Source organism: Pteronotus mesoamericanus, unplaced genomic scaffold (genome assembly GCF_021234165.1).
Source record: "Pteronotus mesoamericanus isolate MK-2021 breed Mesoamerican mustached bat unplaced genomic scaffold, CSHL_Meso_final contig_164, whole genome shotgun sequence".
NCBI lineage: Eukaryota > Metazoa > Chordata > Mammalia > Chiroptera > Mormoopidae > Pteronotus > Pteronotus mesoamericanus.
Genome location: NW_026555065.1, coordinates 31,171,173 through 31,196,299, shown reverse-complemented (window position 1 = coordinate 31,196,299; position 25,127 = coordinate 31,171,173). Strand labels below are relative to the sequence as shown.

At 38.6% G+C, this 25,127-nt stretch overlaps 1 protein-coding gene and 1 pseudogene across 1 annotated transcript; both read right to left on the bottom strand.

Moving 5' to 3' along the window:
* Nucleotides 1-8,244: 8,244 nt before the first annotated feature.
* On the bottom strand, nt 8,245-9,632 carry LOC129064104 (elongation factor 1-alpha 1-like; annotated as a pseudogene).
* A 12,887-nt stretch (nt 9,633-22,519) lies between these two features.
* Nucleotides 22,520-23,530, bottom strand: LOC129064103 (olfactory receptor 11G2-like). The gene has a single exon (XM_054565181.1). The coding sequence runs from the start codon at nt 23,525-23,527 to the stop codon at nt 22,520-22,522; it is 1,008 nt and encodes a 335-aa protein (XP_054421156.1). The 5' UTR covers nt 23,528-23,530.
* Between the last annotated feature and the right edge of the window lie 1,597 nt (nt 23,531-25,127).

Here is a 25,127-nt window from a genome sequence, read left to right as displayed (position 1 = left end):
AACTTTTGGTTAGAATTGATAAGCTCTTGAAGGAGAGTGATGTAGAGATGTTTGAAAATTGTGTTAGATGTTACACTTATTGGAATCTCTATTTATTTACTATTTCTCTATCCTCACGAAAATGGAATTCATTCTACCATCATAAGAGGTGACATCAATTGCAGTCATGGTAGAAACTGAGTCAAATTGTGTAGCCATGTAACAGAAACTCATAAAGTTTTTTAAATTACTTCTTTCACATGACTTTTAAAACTGGCCTTATTTCAAATTAAATGATTAACTTATTAATTGAATAATATTATACACTGATTTCATGTGTAAAACATTGAAATCAACCAGAGGAAATTAGCCTTAGTTTCTGCTATGTTAAAACAGCAATCATAGACCAAGGTGAAAGAATTATTAATGTTGAAATAGGTCTGTGCTTACCTGGAAATGAGATATGAATTTTTCCAGTCTTCAGTTATATATATAATTCTATTCCAATAATACAAACTGTGGATATTATTAATAACATGGAATTCTAAATAGCAGTGGATTTGTAGGGAGTGGAAAGCTAAAACTTTGCTCCATCCCTCACTAACTGCTTGGGAGCATCTCAAGAAAGAGTGGCTTTTAAAGACTGAATATCTGCATAATAACTTTCTTTTGTTCCAAGTGAGTTAGAATACTATTGTCAAACAATCATGTACTTAAGCCTTAGAATCAATTAGAACCCTCTGTAAATACATGTATAAATCAGCATAAAGAAAGCCTGTGTCCCCTATACTTTCTTCTATGTCAAATTCATGTTTAGATTTTTGAAATTTGGTGCCAGTCCCAGTGAGTCTAATAATTTTTTACTAGGGGTATTCAAGCATAGGTGTGGGTGCTTAGAGTTTTGTGTTGGGGGAGGATTCCAATTTTGTCAGAGGTGAGGAGCCTAGGGGAATAATTATAACAAAATATATAATATTTTAAAATCCATTCTGGGTCATTTTAAACTCAGGATTTCCTAATTTCTACTGCATAATGGATGCTTGGGGCCAATAAAATCTCCTCCACAGATCTGCAGACTATTTTAATGTATACAGTTGGAATAGGGTTAATAGGCTTCACTTTCTGTGGGAGATGTGGAGATAGGCTCTTATAGCTGCACCATGATCTTCTATTTTCTGTAAGTCTTTTTCTTATTTGCTTTTAGTCATTTGTATTGGGACCCAATAAATACCCGAGACCACATATTTATCTTTATAAGGGGGTGTCAAAAGCAGGCAGCAGAAGAATCTCACATTTTTTAAAAAGTCACTCTATACCAGCTCAAGGACATTAGGTATTTAGCCTTTTTGCAACATACCCTGGCATTTGCAGTGTGTTTTCAAAGTTACATTGGAGTCACATGAGCACATTGATTGCTAATGAATAAAAACATGAACACAAAAGATGAATTCTTCTATGTGTAGATGTCCTTGATAGATTCTAAAAAGGTTAAGTCTTTAAGTGTAGCATTAATTTAGAGCAAGGTACTTTTATTATGATCAATTAAAAACAGTTGTTACTAAAAATGATTAGGTATTTTGGCTAAGGTTGTTTGTTGATGTTCCTAAAATTTTATTTTAGGAGTAAATATCTGCTCAAAAATCTAATAATTGATCCCTTGGATCAAATGTTTAAGAATTCCTTTTTTTTTTCTGGTTGAATTTATTTCGATGCACCATTTTCTCGCTTTCCTTTACCCTCACATCTACTTTAATAGCAATTTCTGTTAGTTTGTCTCCGTAGTATTTCATGTCTGCACACTCATCTGTAGTTTAAGCTACTACCTTTTCTCCCCTCAACCACTGTTTCCACCCTTATCTCTCTATTACCAGACATCCCTGCCACAGCCAGAGTCACTCCTTGAAAAAGAATATCATTCCTTCTTTCTTTCTGCTGCGTAGTATTCCATTGTATAAATGTACCAGTTTTTCTTTTTTCTTTTCTTTGAATAAATCTGCTTCGGTGAAGATGTAGGTAGAGATTGTTGAGTAGTTTTATTAAAATTATGGAAATATCATTATGGAAAACCTTGATGCTGATCACTAATATGAAATAAAAGAAAATAAGTAGAACCAAAATTGATATGAGCAGCATCACTTTTCTTCATCCATTGCTTACAGAGTGAGTAAATCACTTAAATAATCTCCCCTACTGGGGCTGGTGGATCAAACTTTCCATAAAACTGGTCAACATCTGCGCTTCAGTCTTAATTTCACCATCATCAATGGGTCTAAGGACAAGTGTCTGAATTCTAACTAGTAATCCAAGAGACAGGTTCATCCCTGGTTCATCAGAAGTAAATTTCAGAATCTTCATCTCCTCACCCTTTCATCCATTGTCATGTCTGCACATGACCCTCTGGAATGCTGTCACTTAATCCACACAAGGTGGACATCACCTGTGCATGAAACCCCCTGGTATAAAGATCAGGAAATGTACCAGTTATTTGATACACTCGTCTACTGATGGGCACTTAGGTTGTTTCCAGAACTTTTCTATTGTAAATAGCACTGCATGAAAATAACGGTGCCTAAGTTCTTTTGAATTGGTGTTTCAGGATTCCTACCTTTTGCAACAGCATGTTTGGAACTGGAGACTATTATGCTAAGTGAAATAAGCCAATCACTAAAAGACAAATACCATATGATCTTACTTATAAGAGGAATCTAATCAATCAAATAAACTAACAAGTGAAATAGAACAAGAGGCATGGAAACATTATAGACTAACAATGGACAGAGGGGAGGAGAGAAGAGGATAATGACGGAAAGAAGGGGAAGAGACTAGTTAAAGAACATGTATGAATGACCCATGGACATGAACAAACAGTGTGGGGTTTGACTGTGGGAGCAGGGGGTGGGCTTAGTCGGGGAGAGCAAAGGGGGGAAACCTGGGACAATTGTAATAGAATATGAATAAATAAATAAATAAATAAGTAAATGAAGGAAAGAAAAAGAAAATCAGATCTGTCTATTCGCTTGCATAGAGACTTCAATTAGTTTTCCAACTTGGGTCTTTGATTTGATTCCTCTAACATCTCCAACCTCACCTTATGCTTCTATTAATGAAACACTCTCTGTCTCTCTCTGTCTCTGTCTCTCTCTCTCTTACACGTCACTAATATACACACAGCAAATATAAAATAATGTTCAACAAGCAGAGGGGTAGCAGGGTGCATACCAACACCTGTGCCATGCTGATTCCACTGGGAGCTGTGTATATTTGGATTACACTCATACTAGTCAGCATTTAAGTAGAGGGGGACCCACTTCTGTAATTTCCTAAAGGGTCAGCAAACATTTTCTTAGGCTTGTAGACTGTATAGTCTTTGTGTCTCTGCCATAACTACTTACCTCTGCTGTTGTGTGAAAGCAGCCATAGACAAATGAATGCATGTGGCTGTGTTCCAATAAAACTTTATGTCCACTGAAATTTGAATTTCATATAACTTACATGTGTCACAGAAAGTTAATCTTATATTGCTTTTTAAATTTAAATTTAAAATGTAAAAGTTTTTAGTACACTGGCTGTACAAAACTAGGGAGCAGGTCCAATTTAATCCACTGGCTATAGTTTGCTGAGCTCCGCCTTACACATTTATAGGGACAGCAAATCAAGGACCACGTATTTAATTGTGAAACAATGGAAGCTCCTTGCTCTGGCAAGTAACACTCTTTGAAAGGGAGGAGACCTCTAGAGATAGATCAGCAGTTGCAATCAGCCTGTTGTGAGCTAACAGACCTGTTGGACAAGAGTTCTGCTATATTACAAAAAATAAATTTCCAAAGCCATCAGGATTTACCTCTTTCTCTCTCTGTCTTTACACACACACACACACACACACACACACACACACACACTCCTTCCCTCCTCCACATAATACTTCATTTATGTAATATTCTTCTTCTTTTGGTTTTAAGAAACAGCCAATATTAGGAGATCTGGACAAGTACAAGCAAAAAAAAAAAAAAAAAAAAAAAAAAAAAGAAACTAGGCCACCAATTTACATTATACACCAAAATAAACTCAAAATGGATAAAAGACTTAACTATAAGTCATGATACCATAAAAACCCTAAAGGAGAATAAAGGTAGGAAAATATCAGATATTTCATGCAACAATAATTTCACTGATACATCTCCTAGGGCAAGGGATATAAAGGGAAGAAAAAACAAATGGGACTACATCAAGCTAAAAGGCTTCTGCACAGCTAAAGAAAACATCAAAAAAATGGAAAGGGAACCAACTGTATTGGAAAATATGTTTACCACTGACACCTCGAACAAGGGTTTGATCTCCAAAATATATAAGGAATGCACACGACTCCACACCAGGAAGATCAACAATCCAATTAAAAAATGGGCAAAGGACCTGAACACACACTTCTCCAAGGAGAACATACACAGGGCCCGGAGATATATGAAAGGATACTCACCATCACTAGCCATCAGAGAAATGCAAATTAAAACCACAATGAGATACCACTTCATACCAGTCAGAATGGCCATCATTAATAAATCAACAAACGATAAGTGCTGGTGAGGTTGTGGAGAAAAGGGAACACTTTTACACTATTACACTGTTGGTGGGAATGCAGACTGGTACAGCCACTGTGGAAAACGTTATGGAATTTCTTCAAAAAACTTAAGATGGAACTGCCTTTAGATTCAGTGATTCCACTGCTGGGATTATACCTGAAGAATCCTGAATCACCAATTCAAAAGAACCTATGCACCCCAATGTTCATAGCAGGGCTATTTACAATATTGAAACACTGGAAACAGCTAAGTGCCCATCAGTAAATGAGTGGATCAAAAAACTGGCACATCCACACAATGTAATACTATGCAGAAGAAAGAAGGAAGGAACTCCTACTCTTCATAATAGCATGGATGGAACTGGAGAGTATTATGCTAAGTGAAACAAGCCAGGTGGTGAAAGACAAATACCATATGATCTCACTCATAAGTGAAACCTAAAGATCAAAACAAACAAATGAGCAAAGTAGAACCAGAGGCATGGATACAATGAACAGACTGACAGTGACCAGAGGGGAGGGGGAAAGGGGATAATAGGGGAAAGAAGGAGAAGGGGCAAGCCAAGGAACATGAATAGAGGACCCATGGGCATGGACAATGAGGGGGATTGACTGTGGGGATGGGGGGAGGGCAGGGGAGAGCAATGGGGAAAAGGGCAGGACTACCGTAACTGAACAATCAAAAATAAAAATAAATAATATAAAATGGTCATTCATTTAAAAAAACAACAACAACGACAGTCAAATCCTTTCCTGACTCAGGGTCTTTGTCTTGCTGTCTTTCATGTTCACTTTTTATCCTCAGTGCCCAAGACAGTCTGAGAAAGATAGTAGGAATTTTGTAAATATTTGTCAAAGAAATAATTGTCTACACTGTTACAGAGAATATAGATAGATAATAGATATTTGCCTGTTACTTCATTTGAACTTCAAAAAACGTGTGACATGAAATTTTCAGAAATGAAATGTATAAGAAAGGCTCCAGGTGACATGAAGCTACCAGTGTTGACCCAGACTTCAGAGGAATTCCACTGAAAAGAAGTAATAAGAGACTGAATGTTCTTGGAGGTAGAACATGTCCCACACCACTCAGATATTACCTCCTTGACTGCTAGAGATAATTATGGTCCCACAGCTCTGGATGTTGAAGTAGGAGACAGAGCAGGATGGAAATTCTAGATTCAGCATTGCAACAAATTTGCTCAATGGCTCTAGTTGGGCGTTCAAATCTCCACAAGCTTTGTTTTCTTTATATGAAAATGGAATAGGATTGTATGATTTTTTTGATCACTTTTCATTATGCTTACCCCTATTGCAAGTATACTGCAAGTACACATGATTTCAAGACTATAGATAGAGGTGATTTTAGTTACATTTCCTCTCTCAGATGAAAACATCAGTTGGCTAGTTGTCACCTACACATGAAGCCAAAGTTTCAGGTCAACTCCTTCTTGGTAGTTCTTTACCTCTGAGAGTTTGACAAAGCTGCCCTCGAAAAGAAATAGGGTGTGAAAAATGATTCTCTGTGTGCCCTCACCATTTTATGCTTGACCTAACTAAATTGACAGTGGGCGAAAACACATTTTTAACAAGCATTGTTACTCACCTTTTATTACGTGGCTCCTGTATACAGAGAACAGCAGCGGTATTTACTTGGCACAAGAGTAAGCTGGAGCTGTCCAAAGTGACAGTTCTGAAACAGCTGCAGAAAGCACTGTGGCAGAGCATGAATATGGATAGAATGGTGTCAAAGCCATGTTTATGTATATAGGATACTTGGACTGAGTTACTTAACAAAGCCACAAAACAAATAACATCCTCACTCCCATTATATCTTGGAGAATGGAGCAGATTTAGTCTAGGTTAGTCATAATATATGAGAGAAAGGTATTTTTCTGATATTTTACATTTTCCCCTAAGCTGGCCCAAGAAGGCACAATGATGTGAAAGTACGGTTGACCTGCTCTCATAGCAGCACATCTACCTTCTTCATTTGGTTTGCACAGGAGGTTTTTACACCTATTCCATTTCTGCAAATCCCTTAAAAATAACAGCTTTCCCATTTATGAGAAGTAGTAGGCAGCTAAAACATAGTGGAAGAACAAAGGATTTGGAGAAAAGTGCCTATGGCTTGAATTACAGGTCACACTTGGCCAATTGTGGAAACTTTTTTAATCATATAAACTGTTTCTCAGTTCCTTAACTGTGAAATGGACACAGAAACACTTTAACCAAAACAGTGGGGACTCTGAATGTGGAAGTAGTCTACAACCTGATACACAATCGCACTTAGAAATTGTTAGCCATATAATATATAGCTGAAGCAAAGTGAAGAGGAGTCTTATTTAGAGGGTAGAGGCTTCTCTGGCTCTTTAATATTTATTTTCTTATGCAAGCATTACATCATATCCTTTCATGAATGAGAGGAGAATCCAAACCTGAAGTTTCTGACAGTGTCTGATCTTCCTGGGAGGAGAGGTGGTTTCCTCTACAATAGCTATAAATGAGTGAAAGAGTAGCGACAGGGTGAAGATCTCTCAGTGTTTTCTGGAGGATGGGCCAATTATAAGCAGAGCCTCTAGGGATTGAGCCCTGCTCCATGAGGATCAACTTACCACTTCTAGAAGGAGAACAGTGTCAGTAGACTGTTCTGTGTTAGTTCTTCCCTTTCCCTGGGGCCTACCTTCTCGGGAGACCTTTGTTTTCCAGTAAGAGTAGGAAAATATTACCTTTTCCAGCCCCAAACTTCTCAGGGACAGCTTGAGATCTAATCAGTCTCCAAGCTGACTCAGAGTACCTACCAGATATCCAAGGGACCAGTCCTAGGGAAGCAAAACCAAATGTAGGGAAGTAAATTGGTCACCCAAAAATATGTCTGTCTGGCATGAGAATTATTTTATTTTTTAATCATCTTTATTGTTATTCTGTTACAGTTGTCCCAATTTTCCCATCTTTGCCCTGCTCATCCCATCCTTTCCCCCCACTCCCACAGTCAATTCTCACACTTGTGTCCATGTCCATGAGTAATTCATACATGTTCTTTGACTAGTCCCTTCCCCTTCTCTCCACCATTATCCCCCCCATCTCCCTTTGTCACTGTCAGTCAGTTCCATATTTCCATGCCTGTGGTTCTATTTTGTTCATTAGATTCTTCTTATAGGTGAGATCATATGGTATTTGTCTTTCACCAACTGGCTTATTTCTCTTATGCATCCCTATGTTCACAGCAGCGCTTTTTTACAATAGCCAGGTGCTGGAAAGACCTTAAGTGCCCATCAGTAAATGAGTGGATCAAAAAACTGTGGTATATTTATGCAATGCAATATTGTGTAGCAGAAAGAAAAAAGGAACTCCTACATTTTGTGACAGTATGGATAGAACTGGAGAATTATTATTTTTTTCTCATTAAACTTTGTTTTAATGGGTCTCAAAATTCTGTGACAGATTTTGGTCAAGTTGTTTCGATTAAAAAGTACTGATTTTAAAAACTAATAACTTAAAAGCTGCCACACACAAAAAACCAATTGGTCCACAAAACATTCTCCTTTCTTTCTGAAGGTTCTAAGATGCATTGTAATCATTAACCAGTCCTTTACTATTAAACTTAAGTGGCCAATTGAAACAAACAGTTCTGAGACCGTTCTTCTACCACTGATTAAGACTGGGGTGGGAGGTGTTGAGGATAATATTCATTTAGTCTTCTGAGATTTCTGGGCAGACTTGGTGACTTTACCAGCTCCAGCTGCCTTCTTGTTCAATGCTTTGATGACACCAACAGCAACTGTCTGTCTCATGTCACAAATGGCAAAACAGCCCAGAGGGGGATAGTCAGAGAAGCTTTCAACACTCATGGGCTTGCCAGGAACCATATCAATGATGGCAGCATGATCGGATTTCAAAAACTTCAGGTCATCTTCCAGCTTTTTCCCAGAACAATGATCAATCTTCTCCTATAGCTCAGCAAATTTGTAAGCAATATGAGCTGTGTGCCAATCCAGAACAGGTGCATAACCAGCACTGATTTGGCCAGGATGGTTGAGGATAATCACCTGAGCTGTGAAGCCAGCTGCTTCCATTGGTGGGCCATTTTTGCTGTCACCAGCCACATTGCCACGATGAACATCTTTGACAGACACGTTCTTGACATCGAAGCCCACATTGACCCCAGGAAGAGCTTCACTCAGAGCTTCATGGTGCATTTCAACAGACTTGACTTCAGTTGTAACATTGAATGGAGCAAAGGTGACCACCATGCCAGGTTTGAGTACACCAGTCCCCACTCGGCCCAAAGGGACAGTACCAATTCCACAAATTTTGTAGACGTCCTGGAGGGAGCAGATACAGGGGCTTGTCAGTTGGACGAGTTGGTGGCAGGGTGCAATCCAGAGCTTCAAGCAGTGTGGTTCCACCGGCACTGCCATCTTTGCGGGTGACTTTCCATCCCTTGAACCAAGGCACGTTAGCACTTAGCTCCAGCATGCTGTCGCCATTCCAGCCAGAAATTGGCACAAATGCTACTGTGTCAGGGTTGTAGCCAATTTTCTTAATGTAGGTGCTGACTTCTTTAACAATTTCCTCATATCTCTTCTGGCTGTAGGGAGGCTCAGTGGAATCCATTTTGTCAACACCAACAATCAGCTGTTTCACACCCAGTGTGTAAGCCAAAAGGGCATGCTCACGGGTCTGCCCATTCTTGGAGATCAAACTCACCAACGTCAGCAGCAACAATCAGGACAGCATAATCAGCCTGAGATGTACCTGTAATCATGTTTTTGATAAAATCTCTGTGTCCTGGGGCATCAATGATGGTAATACTTGCTGGTTTCGGATTTTCATAGGGAGATATCAATGGTGATACCATGCTCACGTTCAGCTTTCAGTTTATCCAAGACTCAGGAATACTTGAAGGAGCCCTTCCCCATCTCAGCGACCTCCTCACATTTTTCGATGGTTCTCTTGTCGATCCCGCCACATTTGTAGATCAGATGGCCAGTAGTGGTAGACTTGCCGGAATCTATGTGTCCAATGATGACAATGTTGATGTGAGTCTTTTCTTTTCCCATTTTGGCTTTGATTTAGTGGTGGTTTTCTCAACACCTGTGTTCTGGCAGCAAACCCATTGTGAAAAATCAGGAGAATTATTTTATTTTTAAGATCATACATCATGATCAAGTGGGATTTGTCCCAGGTATGCAAGGTTGGTACAATATTCACAAATCAATAAATGCAATACATCACATAAACAAAACAAAAGATAAAAATCACATGATCATATCAATAGATGAAGAAAAAGCATTAAAAAAATTCAGCACCCATTTGTGATAAAAACTCTTAGCAAATTGTGAGCAGAGCGATCATACCTCAATGTAATAAAGGTCATATATGAAAAAACCTACAGCTAACATCATTCTCAACTGTAGGCCATATTTCTTTGTCTCAGTAATTTCTCAACTGTAGGAGAAATTAACTGTAAAGTACAAGCATTCCCCTTAAGATCAGGAACAAGACAGGGATGTCTGCTTTCACCACTCTTATTCAACAGAGTTCTGGAAGTATGTTCATTCTTCTGTTCATACTTCTGATCACCACAGTGATCAACAAGAATAAGAAATAAAAGGTATCCAAAATGGAAAGGAAAAAGTAAAGCTGTCATTAGTCTCGGATGACATAATATTGTATATAGAAAATCCTAGAGACACCACCAAAAAACTACTAAACCTAATAAATGAATTCAGCAAAGTAGCAGGATACAAAATTAATACCCAGAAATCAATGGCATTTTTATACACCATTAATGAGCTATCAGAAAGAGAAACTAAGAAAACAATTCCATTTACTATTGTAACAACAACAACAAAAAAAAACAAGGTACCTAGAAATAAACTTAACCAAAGAGGTAAAAGACTTGTACTTGGAAAGCTGTAGGCCACTGAAGAAAGACTTTGAGAAAGATACAAATAAGTGGAAGCATATACCGTGTTCATGGATTTGAACATTAACATCATTAAAGTGACCATTCTACTTAAAGCAGTCTATATACTCTCAATGCAACTCTAATTAAAATACCTATGACATATTTCACAGTACTAGAACAAATATTCCAAAAGTTTATTATTTAAAAATTTTTTGATATATATTTTATTGATTTTGCTATTACAGTTGTCCCATATTTTTTCTCCCCTTTATTCCCCTCCACCCTGTACCACCCTTACCCCCAGCATTACCCCCAACTTAGTTCATGTCCATGGGTCATACATCTAAGTTCTTTGGCTTCTCCATTTCCTATACTATTCTTAACCTCCCCTTCCCTATTTTGTACCTACTATTTATGCTGCTTATTCCCTGTACCTTTCCCCCTATTCTTTCCCTTTCCCCTCCCCTCTGATTTCCATTTCTATGATTCTGTTCCTGTTCTAGTTGTTTGCTTACTTTGTTTTTGTTTTTCTTTTTAGGTTCAGTTGTTGATAGTTGTGAGTTTGTTGTCATTTTACTGTTCATAGTTTTGATCTTCTTTTCCTTAGATAAGTCCCTTTAACATTTCAAATAATAAGAGTTTGGTGATAATGAACTCCTTCAACTTTACCTTATCTGGGAAGCACTTTGTCTGCCCTTCCATTCTCAATGATAGCTTGCCTAGATAGACTAATCTTGGATGTAGGTCCTTGCCTTTCATGACTTTGAATACTTCTTTCCAGCCGCTTCTTGCCTGCAAGGTTTCTTTTGAGAAATCAGCTGATAATCTTATGGGAACTCTTCTGTAAGTCAGTGTCTCCTTTTCTTTTGCTGCTTTTAAGATTCTCTCCTTATCTTTAATCTTGGGTAGTGTAATTGTGATGTTCCTGGTGTGTGCTTCCTTGGGTCCAAATTGTTTCAGACTCTCTGAGCTTCCTGAATCTCCTGGAAGCCTACTTCCTTTGCCAGATTGGGGAAGTTTTCCTTCATTATTTTTTCAAATAAGTTCTCAATTTCTTGCTCTTCCTCTTCTCCTTCTGGCACCCCTATGATTTGGGTATTGAAACATTTAAAGTTGTCCCAGAGGTTCCTAAGCCTCTCCTTTTTTTTTTTTTTTTAATTCTTGTTTCTTTATTCTGTTCTGGTTGAGTGTTTATTTCTTCCTTCTATCCCAAATTATTGATTTGAGTCCCAGTTTCATTCCCTTCACTATTGGTTTCCTGTATATTTTTCTTCATTTCGCTTTGTATAGCCTTCACTTTTTCTTCAATTTTGCAACCATACTCAACTAATTCAGTGAGTATCCAGATTATTAGTGTTTTGAACTATGCATCTGATAGGTTGGCTATCTGTTTATCACTTAGTTCTATTTTTGGAACTTTGATCTGTTCTTTCATTTGGGCCATATTTCTTTGTCTCAGTATGCCTGTTACATTGGGAGAGGCAGATCCTTAGGTGTTTGGCCAGGTGAGGCAAGCCAGGTCACTGTGTGTGACGCTGTGTGTTGGGGAGTTGTCTGAGAGGGAACAATGCCACTTGCTTGGCTCTTGGCCAGCTTTCAGTCACTTCCCCCATCAGCCACAAGCAAATTGGGCCCTTCTGAGGCTGCTTCCTGGGTGGATGGGTTTGTGTACATTCTAGGATCCTGTGGTCTCTCCAACGGACTCTCCTGGGAGGTTGGGAGTTTCTTCTGCTGCCACAACCCCCACATATTTTTATAGACAGAAGTTTTGAGGCTTTCTTTTCCTGCACTGGAACTCTGGATTGCTCAGTCTGTCTCACTCTCCAGGTGTTCCTCATGGTTTATCTGTACACAAATGTGAGACTACCTGGTTTTCCAGGAGCTGCCTTACCCACCAAGTCCTTCAGCTGCCGCCTTGCCGTGTGTTCTTTCCACCCTGACTGCCCGTCTTTGCCCCTCCTACTGGTCTGGATGAGTGTTTCTTCTTTAGTTCTTTGGTTGTCAGGCTTCCGTACAGTTTGATTTTCTGGCATTTCTGGTTGTTTTTTGTTTTAAAATTTGTTGTTGTTTTTCTTTTGATTGTGCAAGGAGGCAAAGTGTATCTACCTACACTCCATCTTGGCTGGAACATCCAGGCTTCAAATATTCCAAAAATTTATATGTAACTAAAAAAAGACCCCCAATAGCTTCCATAATCTTGTGAAGAAAAAAAACAACAATGCTGGAGGCATTACAACTCCTGATATCAAACTATACTATGAGGCCACTGTAATAAAAAAAGCCTGGCACTTGCATAAGAAGAGACATATAGATCAATGGGACAGAACAGAGAGCCCAGGAATAAACTCCTGTGTTTATGGTCAATTGATATAAGACAAGGGAGGCAAGACCATACAATGGAGCAAAGACAGTCTCTTCAATAAATGGTGTTGGGAAAACTGGACTGGTACATGTAAAACAAAAAAGAAACTAGATCTCCAACTTACACTATCCACAAAAATAAATTCAAAATGGATAAAAGACAAATGTAACTCACAAAGTCTAAAAATTCTAGAAGAAAACATAGGCAGTAAAATCTCAGATATCCCATGTATCAATATTTTTGCCAATATATCTCCTAAGGCACTGGAAACAATGGAGAAAATAAACAAATGAGACTATATCAAATTAAAAAGCTTCTTTCTGCACAGCTAAAGATATCCTTAGCAAGATGAATACAGGACCCTCTGTATGGGAGAACATTTTTGCCAGTGATACACCTGATAAGGCTTTAATCTCCAAAATATACAAAGAATTAATACAACTCAACACTAAGAAGGCAGCTCAATTAAGAAATGGGCAAAGGACCTGAACAGACACTTCTCCAAGGAGGACATACAGATGACCCACAGACATGTGGAAAAATGCTCAGTATCACTAATAATCAGAGAAATACAAATCAAAACCTCAATGAGATATCACTTTATATCTGTCAAAATGACTAGCATCAATAAATCAATAAACAAATGGCAAGAATGTGGAGAAAAGGGAACCCTAGTGCATTGTTGGTAGGAGACAGTATGGAGTTTTCCTCAAAAAATTAAAGATGGAACACCCTTTTGACCCAGTGATTCCAGTTCTAGAAATATATCCTAGGGATCCCTAAACACCAGTTATACACACACACACAAACACACACACACACACATACACCCCACTAAATAGTGATATAGCACCACTATTTACAAGAGACAAGATTTGTCTACAGCCTAAGTGCCTATCACTTAGTGGATTAAAAAAGCTATGATACATTTACACAATGGAATACTACACAGCAGTAAAAAAGAAGAAACTCTTACATATTGCAACAGCATGATTGGACCTGGAAAATATTATGCTAAGTGAATTAAGCCAGTCAGTGAAAGAAATACAACATGACCTCACTTGTATGTGGAATCTAATGAACACAATAAACTAACAAAATAATAACAGAAGCTTAGGTACAGGAAACAGATTGAGAGCTGCCAGAAAGTTGGTGGAGAGATGGGACTAATGATGGTGAAGGGATTAACCAAAGAACATTTATGCATAGCCTGCTTTGCCTGCCTGTTCTTCATTCTTCCAGGCCAGAGAGCTGGGAAGTTAATGACCTCCTCATTACCCAGAAGCTCTCAATAAGAGAGAGATGGGAATTGGGATATCAGTATCCCAGCTCCCTTGCCCTTATAGCAGGATAACCCTGGGATGTCTGCTTGACTACCCTGCTGTACTCCAGAGGAATTAGCTCCAGTTATCTGCAGTGGTAGCTGGTTTGAAAATGAACTGCTTGTTAGAAGATGTCCCTTCTTTGTTTCTTTTCTGTCAATGTTTCCTTTATTACCCAAACACTGTAAACTACACTGGTCTCAGGATTTACTTCTGTGGAGATCAACTGTTGGGAAATGCCTTGTCTGGTTTCAGGAACTGTAACCCCACCAACAGGCAAGAGGGCTCCAAGGCTGGAAACAATCAGGGAGGCCTTGGAGAAACAGGCCCCTGAGGAGACATAGCCTGTTCCCCCTGGCAGGGGCATAGCTCCTGCCTCTCTGCTTTGCCCTGTGATGGTTGGTAATCCATGAAAGGTAAGTTATTTCATTAGAGATGGCAACCTAAGACAGATATTGATCAGGTATTGGCAGCAGACAAGAAATTGGGGGGCACGGAGAAAGGTCAAAAAAGCCCCCACCCATCGGCTCAGCTTGGATATGGCCAGAGTCCTCATTCTATACAAAAGAAGTCTCCTTGTCTCTTGGCAGCTCCCTCCCCCTGCCTGGCTCAGGCTCAAAACAATACTGGAGACAATCCTAAACCAGATCTGGAGGTTCCCAGGGAAATCAGGCCTAAAAGTAAATTCTTTAAAGTGTGCTTTGTCCTTCCCTCAGAAGCTATAGCCAACTCATGCTGGGAAGGAAATTTACATTATTCACAGACCCTAACCCTATACCGTTAGACACTCTTGTTTTTACTATGCTCTCATGTATAGTCGTCTCTTTTGTTTACTAGTCTCCTCTCAGACCCATGTAAATTGGTGTGTTCCTGCCATTTGTTTTCTTCAAAGCATCATCTATTCTCTGCGAATATTAACATACTGATGTAATGAGATAACGTGTGCATTCCTGTTACCTAGCCCCACTGATAACCCTTTCAATAAAAGTCTTTGAACAAAGGCACTCTGGGCCTTCCCCACTAGAGGGATGTGCCATATCTCCTCTCCAGGCAAACAGAGAAATGTTTACAATGACTTGTGTTTATTCCCCACATCCGTGACACCCTCAGAATGGGCTCTGCAGGATTCAGAGTCCCCAGTCCCATCTCAGCTGTCCCTGGATGGTAACCCTCAGATCTGGGAGTGCTGCGCTCCCTGCTACACACTCTGTCTCCCCATGCTACAACCAACAAAGACATGGGCAAGTACATTATGGCCTAACCACCATTTACTAAGCAAGTAACATTGCTGAGATGAGAAAATTTTTTTCAAGTTTTAAACAAGTTACACTTTTTTCCTCAGTTGAACTTTTAGACAACTTAAATATTAATTTTGTCAGATGGGTGATATTCATTATAATGGTTTTTTAAAAGATTACTATTCACTCTCTTTGGAAAGGTGAATTATAAAAGTCTGTGAAACAAGAAACACCAACAACAAATTAGTTCTTTAGGAATATCTCTATCTCATCTATACATATTCTTTATATTTTTCACCTCTCCTGCTTTTTAGGAGAAAGTACAAAACATTTTTGCTTTACCTAATTCTGCTGTCTCCTTTTCATTGGTCATACTAGCTGGAAGAGATTAGGTTGTGGGAAAGTTTTTTTTTTCTTTATGCTAATTATGAAACTAAATTATTAAAGAGCAGCCACTCATGTTAGTGTTCACCAATAAGCTCTGGATAATGTCTGAAACTAATTTATTTTATTCTCCTAATAAAAACAAGCAAATAGGAACTTCCACTCAAGATGGCAGTGTAGGCAGACATGGATCACCTCTTCACACAATCACATCGAAATTACAGCTGGACTATAGTGTTGGGAAATGCCCTGTCTGGTTTCAGGGACTGTAGCCCCACCAACAGGCGACAGGGCCTCAAGGCTGTAAATAATCAAGGGGGCCTTGGGAAAACAGGCCACCGAGGAGACGAAATCAGTCTCCCTGGCAGAGGCCCCTCACATCACCCTGCTTGGCCCTATGATGGTTGGTAGTTAATGATGGGTAAGATATCTCAAGAGGAGAGACAACCTAAGCCAGGCACAGCCGATATAGGTAGCAGGTCAAGAACTTGGGGGACATGGAGAGAGGGCAAAAGAGCCTGCACCCCTCAGCTCAGCTTGGACATGGCTGGGGCCCTCATTCTACCTGAAAGAAGTATCCTTATCTCTTGGTGGTTCTTCCCTGCCTGCCTGGCTCAGGCTTGAAACAATACTAAAGGCAAGTACAGCCCTAAATTGGATCGGGCAGTTCCCAGGGGGAAACCAGATCTAGAAGTAAGTTCCTTGAAGCATGCTTTGTTCTTCCCTCAAAAGTTATGATAACCAGCTCATACTGGGAAAGAGATTTACATTATTCATAGACCGTGACTTGAGGCAATCTCTTGTGTTCCTTCAAGTGTTATCTATGATCTCTATTTGTTTTCTGTAAACATAGCCTTTTGACCTTGATTGATGAGCTTTGCAGCCATACCTCTGTGCATATGGTTCTCAATAAAAGCCTTTGGACATGGGGACTCAGAGCCTTCCCCACTAGAAGGAAGAGTCACTTCCCCTTTCCTGGCAAACAGAGAAGTGTTTGAGATGATTCGTGTTTATTCCCTCTCTCCATGACAACCCCAGGACGGGCTCTGCAGGATTCAGAGCCCAGCTCCCTCCTCAGCTGGCTCTGGACAGTAACCCTCAGATCCAGGAGTGCCCCAAGAGGCACTCCCTATGACACCAGATGGGAGGGGGTGTGGGAGAATGGGTGAAGAGGTAGGGGGTTAAGAAGTAAGAACATGCAATTACAGAATAGCCATGGGTATTTGAAGTTCAGTATAGGAAATGGAGTAGCCAAAGAACTTACATGCATGATCCATGGACATGAACAATAGTTGGGGGGGGGGTTACCTGAGGGAGTGGGAGTGTGTTGTGTGGAGTGGGGCAAAAGGGGAAATATCAGGCAACTGTGATAACATAATCAATAAGACAGAATTTGAAAACAAGCAAAAACATTTGATCACACTGATGAGTATTCAATATTTTAGACTCAGAGTTTCTTACTCTATTCTGTAATTCATTTATGCAGCACAGCATTCAGTTTTATTTTCAGGTATCAAAATTATTTTTAAAGTAGAAATTTACTTTTTTGTAGAGTTCTGTTGGTTACATGTTCTTGAAGGAGTGGTTTAGCTTTAAAAATGTTTTTATTGTTGCTAAATTACAGTTGTCCCCATTCCCCCCATTACTCTTCCCTGCCCTGCCACCCCCCCATTCTATCCTCCCCACATTGTCCTGTCCATGGGTCCTTTATACATGTTCCTTGACTTGACCCTTCCCCTTATATGAAAGTCTATTTAGCATCCAAAACAGTCAGATTACTCATATTTAGCAAGAGATTAAGAGCTTTTGTTTTTAGTGCAAGATAACTTTTATCTTCTTAATATAACACAGATTTATTATTTTTTTGTTCTAGAGATCAGAAGTCCAACACAAGTCTCACTGGGCAAAAATTAAGGTCAAGATCACTTTTAGAATCAGCTCTTAAACCACAGCAGGTCTTTTGTGGTTTTTGTCCAAGTATATAGAAATCTGTAACAGCTAGTTAATCAACATTTGCTGTGTATCAACTACCCTTCTGGGTTGTGATTGAATATGAAAATTAAAAAGTAAATAAATGCAAAGAACTTTAAAACATTGTCCACATATACAAAGAATTTGTCATGTGGAAATTAACATGAATATTTTAGAAGAATAATATGGAAAAATTTCCATGAATAAGTTGTTTTATAAAATTATTTACTGAATAAGAATTTTGGAACTCTAAAGGGCATTTACCTTAGGATAGGAGGAGAGTTATATTCTAAATATAAAGGCCTATTAATGACCCAAACATATTTCACGTGGATACATCACTGAAGTAAAATGTGAAAACTTCTTCAGTAATATATATACACATTGTGATATTTCTTTAGAATTATTTTTCACATTTTTAAAAAATTTATGAATCATGTTTATTCTATTACACTTGTCTCAATTTTCCCCCCTTTACCTCCCACCACCCATTCCACCCTCACCCCCCACTTCCACAGTCAATTCCCATTCTCATGTCCATCTCCATGGGACATTCATACATGTTCATTGTCTAGTTCCTTCCCCTTCTTTCCACCATTGTCCTCTTTCCCCATCTCCTCTGGTCACTTTCAGTCTGCTCCATGTTTTTATGCCTGTGGTTTATTTTGTTTGTTAGTTTATTTTGTTGAATGGAATCCACTTATGGGTGAGATCATGTGGTATTTGCCTTTCATCAACTGGCTTATTTCAGTTAGCTTAATATGCTCCAGTTCCATCCATGTTGTCGCAAAAGGTAGGAGTACCATCTATTTTTCCCTATCTAATTCTTTCAATACAGATTGATTTTATTTCTTTTTTAATTGTCAAAGTTAATTAGAAAATATTAAAAAGTTTAAGACGATTATAAAGTCTCAGCAATTAAACGAACATGACACCAGCACAGATATAATCAAGTATATCAGTGAAATAAAATGAGCATTCCAGAAACAAATGTATATATCTTTCTAACAATGTAATATATGATTCAATATGATATTTCAAAATGGGGAAAATAACGCTTATTCAACAAATAAGGTACATGGACCACTACTACTTGAAAAAAGCAATATAGAACCCTATTTCAAACATTATATAAGAAATATTCAGGTGAGTTAAAAATCAATATGTAGAAACTAAGGAACTTTAGGATAAAATACAAACTAATATTTTTCTTACCCTGAAGTAAAATATTCAAACCCAGAAGCTATTAGGTAAAATATTGACAATATGACTATATTAAACATTTAAGACTGTACAGTAATATACATATAAAAAAGTTCAATGCCAAATAATGGAATAGGAAAGTATTTGCAACACATCTAAAAAAGGGTTAATGAGGTTTTTTTAGAGAAATATTCTACAAACATTTAATAAAAAAATGGCTAAAGAATATAAAAATGTCATTTAAAGCTTTTAAAAAATAATAGAAATAGGCAAGAAATATACAAAAATATGTCCAGTTTCATCAAATAGCAAAGGAAAAATCAAAATAACATCATTGTCACAATCAGATTAATACATATTAAAAAATATTGGTAAATCAAGTATTGGCGACTGTGAAAGGAACTGGGTATTCACAGACTCTTTTTCTTCATCTTAAAGCAGTTCCTTTAGCATATTTTGTGGTGCTGGTTTGGTAGAGGTGTATTCTTTCAACCTTCTTTTGTCTGGGAAATTCCTTATTTTGCCTTCTATTTTAACTGAGAGCCTTGCTGGGTACAGCAGTCTTAGTTGCAGGCCTTTACTTTTCAGTACTTGGAATTTTTCTTGCCATTCCCTTCTGGCTTGCAGTGTTTCTGTTGAGAAGTCATCTGCTAGCCGTTGGGATGCCCTTGTATGTTACCACCTGTTTCTCCCTTGCTTGCTTTAGGATTCTCTGTTTGTCTTTGATATTTCTCATTTTAATGATGATGTGTCTTGGAGTGGGCCTCATTGGGTTCCTCCTGAATGGGATCCTCTGTGCTTCCTGGACTTGTGTGACTTTTTCTCTCCTCCAATGAGGGAAGTTTTTCATCATTACTTTTCAAACAGCTTCTCTATCCCTTGCTCCTCTTCTTGTCCTTCTGGTATCCCTATTATATGGATATTATTATGTTTCAGGTTGTCCTGCAGTTCTCTAAATGCCTCTTCATTCTTTTTGAGTCTTTTTTCCTTTTCTTGCTCTTTCTGGGAGCTTTTGTCTACCTTGTCTTCCAGCTCACTGATTTGATCTTCTCCTTCATCTAGCTGGCTTTTGATTCCTTCTACTGTGTTCTTTAATTCAGAAATTGTATTCTTCATTTCCTCTTCTCTCTTATTGATAGTTTCTATGTCCTTCTTCATGCTGATATAGTTTGTAGTAAGTTCCTCGTAGTTTCCCTGTAGTTTTTTGTAATTCTCTCTGAGCTCACTGAGCTCATTGAGCTTCCTTAGAACTATTGTTTGGAACTCAATATCTCATAGCTTACTTGACTCTATTTCATTTAGTTCTCTTTATAGGGATTCCTCCTTTCCCTTTGAGTTGGAGGTATTTCTTTGATTTCCCATTATTTGTGAGACTCTTCTTTTTTTGCTTCTGCCTGTTAAGTTGATCTGTGTTGATTTCCTGACTTTGTGTATGAACTTCTATGGTAGGAGACCTCTGTTTTTACTTTCTGGATCTGCCACTGATGATGTCAGATGTTGACCCTGTCTGATTTAGGTAGTCTTTTCCAGACTTCCAGGAACCTATTGATAGTGGCTGTCCCCTTTAGCTGTTAATCTCCTCACTCTGTACTCAGCAGGCCGACTTAGAAAGCTCAGGGTTAGGTGGAGTCCTTCCTGGGGGCAGGGTTATTGGTTCCTCTCATGCTGTTGCCATATGGGGGAGGAATCAGCCTGGGATCCCATGAGCTACTCTCTCAGTTCTCTCCCCAGAGTCTCCTTCCCCAGTCCCTCTTCAGGTGTCTCTATGCCACTCTGCCCCTGTCTTTCTTGAAGACTAGGATAAGTGTCTGCAAATAAAAATTTATGTGTTGGCCCTTCAAGTGGTTCTTTGCGTCTCCAGCCACCTGTCTCTGGCAGAGAGCAGCCCTGCCGCTTTTTGCAGCTGGCTGTTTTCTGTGTACGTTTTGGACTCTGGCTGTAGGCTAGAGATCCCTGTTTTTGGTTTATACCCTGCTCTTCTCAGGGGGATCCAACTGGCCATTTCAATATTCTTCTGGTGCTGCCAACTGTGGGCTCCTGCCTGCCTTCTTGAGTCTCTAATGCACTCCTTACTAGTTAGACTGCACTAAAGCCGATTCTTCTGTCTCTGAGGTAATAGGCTCCTCTCTTGCTATTGTTCAGTTGTTAGTTGCAGGTGATTTCTCCACAGTTGAGTTGTAATTCTAGGTTGGTCCTGGGAGGAGGTCAGTGTGCTTTCCACTTACTCCTCTGCCATCTTGATTTTCAGGAAACTTTTAGGTTTTGCCCAAGGGTTATAACTTTGTGTAATTTGTAAGGACAAATACAAATAAAAAGAGGAATAATTGTACCTACTGAAAATAAACGAGAGACTTTCCCCTCTCCCAACCTTTTTTTTAGAACATTTACCTAAGAAAATTTGTTATTAAGTTCTTTCTCTGTCTTTGAAATGCTCTCCAGTCTTTCTAAAAGGTAATGAGCCTCTTGCCAGCTTTATGACTCAGGAATGTCTTTGTCAAGAACCCAGGAAGTCTCTTTAAGATGTATTCATTATGGTAGATAGCACCCCAGTATCCCAGTTTCTGTAGGCAGGTAGGAGCCTATGTTTGATGGCCTAACTTCCAAGTTGCAAAACTACTCCCTACTGGTACAGATGTATTTATTTTTTCTTTGTATAGCCAATAAGAAGACACAGGTGGTCATCTCAGTTACCAGGTGAATATAGAATGATAGTGTTAAGCATTTTTGAGGACCAGTTATTGGTTATCTTGAGACAATCTATATAATAGATTTTATTTGCTTGGCTATGTATTGTAAAAGGATTAGATTTATTTCTCTCTTTGCCATCTCTTAGGGGAATGCCTGTGATGTACATTTTCCATTGTTTTCATGCTTATTCAATAATAAAACTATTTTATTCTTTTATACCTTTGTGGAGAGTTTTTTGGGGGGGCTGGCAGGAGATTTGTTTTTATTTATATTTTCCCAAAAAACTCAACTCAATTTTTCAACCTATGTATAGTTCTATCATTTGTAAAGTTAGGGGGATGGAGTATATCTTTGAGATCCCTTTATAGCCTGATAAATTGTAGGAAATAAAAAGACACTATGGTGTATGAAGTTCAAAAACAACATGAACAATTTGTGAATTGGTGGTTTTTTTATAAGCAAGAAATCAGACAGATTATGCCCCTCAAAATCTTTTAATTTATCATTTTTTAAAAATTCTCATCTGAGGACATGCTTATTTGAGAGAGAGAGAGAAAGAGAGAGAAATATTGATTGGTTGCCTCACACATATGGCGTGACTGGGGATCAAACCTGCAATCTAACTATGTTCCCTGAGCAGGGGACAAACTCACAACCTCTTGGTGTATGAGAAAATGCTCCAACCAACTGAACCACACAGCCAGGGTTACCACAAAATCTTTTAAATCAAAACTTTTATGTCCCCCCAAATTTTTTTCCTCACCCAAGGACACTTTTTCATTACTTTTAGAAAGAAAAAGAGAGAGAGAAACATTAGTGTGAGAGAGAAACATCAATTGGTTGTTTCCTGTATACATCTGGGCTGGGGATCAAACCTGAAACCTAGGTATGTCTCCTGACAAGGGATGGAGGCTGCAACCCTTTAGTTATGCGATGATGCTCCAAACAACTGAGCCACACTGTCCAGGGCTGCAATAACTTCTTTATAGCATCTTTCATATTTTTGTTCCTCAGACTGTATATTACAGGGTTAATGAGTGGAGTAACTACAGAATAAAACAAAGTAATTATCTTCTGCATTCCAGCTTTATGTTCTGATGTTGGACTCACATACATGACCATTACTGAGCCATAGAAAAGAGAAACCACAGCCAGATGGGACCCACAGGTGGAGAAAGCCTTTCTTTGTCCAGTTGTCGTAGGAACCCTCAATACAGCTTGTAGAACCAGAGAATAGAACACCATGATACAAAGAAAGGGAATAAATAAAAGTAGAGAACTTAAGGTGGAACTAGTTAACTCTATCACAGGCATTCTGGTACAGGTGAGGGTCAATAGAGGACCTGGATCACACAGGAAGTGGTCAATGATCCTGGAGCCACAGAAGGACATTTGGGAGATGATGATAATAGGGATCAAGAACCAGAGGAATCCAAGTACCCAGCAGCTGACCACAAGATTGGTGCAGAGACGTCCAGTCATAATGGTTGGATAGTGTAGGGGCCGGCAGATGGCCAGGTATCGATCAAATGCCATAATAGCCAAGAAAAAGCATTCTGTAGATCCCAAGGAGAAGAAAAAGTAGAACTGGAGAAAGCACCCGGAGAAGGAGATGACTTTGGTGTCAGAGAGAATGTTGGCCAACATGTTGGGGACAGTGGAGGTGACATAGCAGATCTCTAAGAAGGAGAAGTTGGCAAGCAGGATATACATGGGGGTGTGGAGCCTGTGGTCCAAGCGCACAGCACAGATGATAGAACCATTGCCCATGAGGGTCAGGAGGTAGACAACAGAGAAGAGCACAAAGAGGAGAGCCTGGTCCTCCCTGGAGCAAGGGAAGCCCAGGAGGATGAAGCCAGTGATGGTCCTGGAGTTGTTGGAGATTTTCATGGGTTTGAGACCTATAAAAAGACCATCAAAACATTGAATGATTGTGTATAGATAGATGGAGACCCAGGTATGTATTGAATCCACCATGGGGAATGCAATAACACATATGTTAATAGTACTATTTTTGTCTAAACCTGAAATACCGTCCTGGCTAAGTTGCTGGACTATAAAAACACTAGAAGTCAATGAATATCAACAGATAAACAGAGATGTTTCCTTATTGTGAAGTGTATAGAAATATGCTTAATATATAAATATACAGCTTATGAAATCACTACAAATAAAATTCCACAGTAATTACCACTGAGGTCAAGAAATAAGATGCCCTTCAGATTTCTCTCCATGTCTCATTCTAATCACTATCCTCTGCCTCTCTGTTCCTCCAAGGGTTAACATTCTCTTTTCCTTTTGGTAACTATTTCTTTGTTTTTCTTTATTTTAATAACTAAATATACATTCCTAAACAAAAGTGTTTCATTTTGCTTGTTTTTGTACTTTATGTACATGAAATCAAGTTATATGTGGTACTTTTGGATAGCTTCTTTTGCTGAATAGTAAGTTTGTGAAATTCATGTTGTGTCTGTAGTTTGTCCATCTTTACTGCTCTATGCTTTTACATTTTATGACCACTTATTTAATTATTCTACTATGGATGAATATTTTGGTTATTTAAATTTTGGAGAAATGTTACCACAAACATATAGTTCATTTTTCCTGGTTCACATGTGCATACATTTTTGTAGGCTGGATCATAGGGTGTGTGTATCTTTAATTTTAGTAGATCAAGCTAAAACGTTCTATCATTATTACTCTATTTTCACTGCCACTGACAGTATATGAGAGCTCTGACTGTTCACATCCTTTTTTTTTATGTTAAAAGTGATTATTTATTTTTTAAAAATGTTATTTTGTATTAGTTTAAACAACATCCTTTTCTAATATTAAGTTCTGTATTTACCAGAGCCGGGGGAATGACATAGAGGCTGCATTTTAACATATTCCCTTTCTCTTTCTTTTTCTTCTGGTAATATCAGACTGGGTAGTTCCATTCTTGGTAGTACTTTTCTTTTTTCTTTTTCCATGTAGGCTATTATTATCAGAACTGTTCTCAGGAAAGAATATCCTGGAAGTGATAAAGAAAACTGTCCCCATACTTGGCTCAGGAGAACATTTTAATGAGTAATGCAATTTACAGCCACTTCTTGGCAGTCCATCATTCATCTTTTATGTGCGCTCAGTCTCGTGATCAGCCTGATGATTTAATCAAGGCATTTCTTTATTGCGTCTCCTCCTTTTCCTATATGCCTCTCCCAAGAGAGAATTCCTTAAAGTGGCTCACTTGGGGGCATTTTCCTACATAGCAAGTTTCAAATAGAACTTTGTCATAGGCTCATAATCAGTTTGTGAGAAGTGACTTTACCAGAAATGATTGGGAATTAGCATGGTGTTTTGCACTTAGATAGCTTTTAATAAATATTCAGAAAATATTCATAAAATGAATAAATGCACTTTTTCTGTTCTCAGAAAGAGGTTATAACAACATAGCTACTTGTGGGCAAAGCTAGCTAGGCCCCTTGGGATTATTGGAATCATTTTTCTG

Excerpts from the sequence above, each read along its gene's own strand:
- LOC129064103 (XM_054565181.1), bottom strand. The coding sequence starts at position 23,527 with ATGAAAATCTCCAACAACTCCAGGACCATCACTGGCTTCATCCTCCTG.